Raw genomic sequence first — 869 nt, forward strand, 5'->3', positions numbered from 1 at the left:
GGCCCCAGGGCCCCCAGTCCTCTGGAGACCCACCGAGGGCACTTCATCCCGCCCTCGGCCTGGAGGCAGCTTCATTTTTTTTTTTAAATATATTTTTATTGATTTCAGAGAGGAAGGGAGAGGGAGAAACATCAATGATGAGAATCATCGAACGGCTGCCTCCTACACGCCCCCTACTGGGGGGATCGAGCACAACCCGAGTGTGTGCCCTGACCGGAATCGAACCCGGGGCCCTTCAGTCCGCAGGCCCATCTATCCACTGAGCCACACCAGCCAGGGCGAGGCAGTTTCTTAGACCCAGTTAAAGCCTCAGGTTCTTGACCTTGGCTGGGAAAAGAATGCCATCCTGGCCACCCACCACTGGCCGAGGCCTCCAGCAGGGGCCCTGAGAACAATGGCACCCCCACCTCCTTCCCTGTCCACCTGCCTGGTGCCGCCCGGCGCCCCGCGAGGGCTGAGCTTGGTGGGTGCTGGAGTCGGGGGGACCGCGGGCCGCGCCCAGGCCACAAGGAGACAGGGCCGGAGGGAAACCTCTGTGCGCCATGTGGTGATGCCCCCGCTCACCTCCCCAGCACCACGAAGTGGACATCCTGGGCCTGGATGGACATATTTACAAGGGACGGATGGACATGAAGCTGCCAGGCATCCCGAACAAAGACAGTGAGTGTCCAGGTGGCCCAGCTGCCTGTAGGCTCCGCCTCAGCCCCCAGGATGGCGCCGCTCCTGGAAGGCCAGGCACTTGAGGCCTGGCCCCTGGCAGCCTCCTCTACCTCCGTCTCCAAACACTCCGTCCCCCAAAGCCCCGGCCACTGTGTGCAGGAGCAGACGGCCGCCCAGCCTCAGCTCTGAGCCGGCACGCGGGCCCTGTC

The 869-nt window shown here is 63.4% G+C and overlaps 1 protein-coding gene across 1 annotated transcript in view; it reads left to right on the forward strand.

Moving 5' to 3' along the window:
* The window catches only part of QRICH2 (glutamine rich 2), a 21,388-nt gene extending 20,530 nt beyond the window's left edge, over positions 1-858 (forward strand). The window contains exon 18 of the mRNA XM_014531741.1: positions 552-858. Within this exon, the coding sequence (XP_014387227.1) occupies positions 552-743 (192 nt within the window). The 3' untranslated portion in view covers positions 744-858. The remainder of the gene's footprint in view (positions 1-551) is intronic.
* The last annotated feature ends 11 nt before the right edge of the window (positions 859-869 follow it).

This window comes from Myotis brandtii, unplaced genomic scaffold, assembly GCF_000412655.1.
Source record: "Myotis brandtii unplaced genomic scaffold, ASM41265v1 scaffold825, whole genome shotgun sequence".
Taxonomy (NCBI): domain Eukaryota; kingdom Metazoa; phylum Chordata; class Mammalia; order Chiroptera; family Vespertilionidae; genus Myotis; species Myotis brandtii.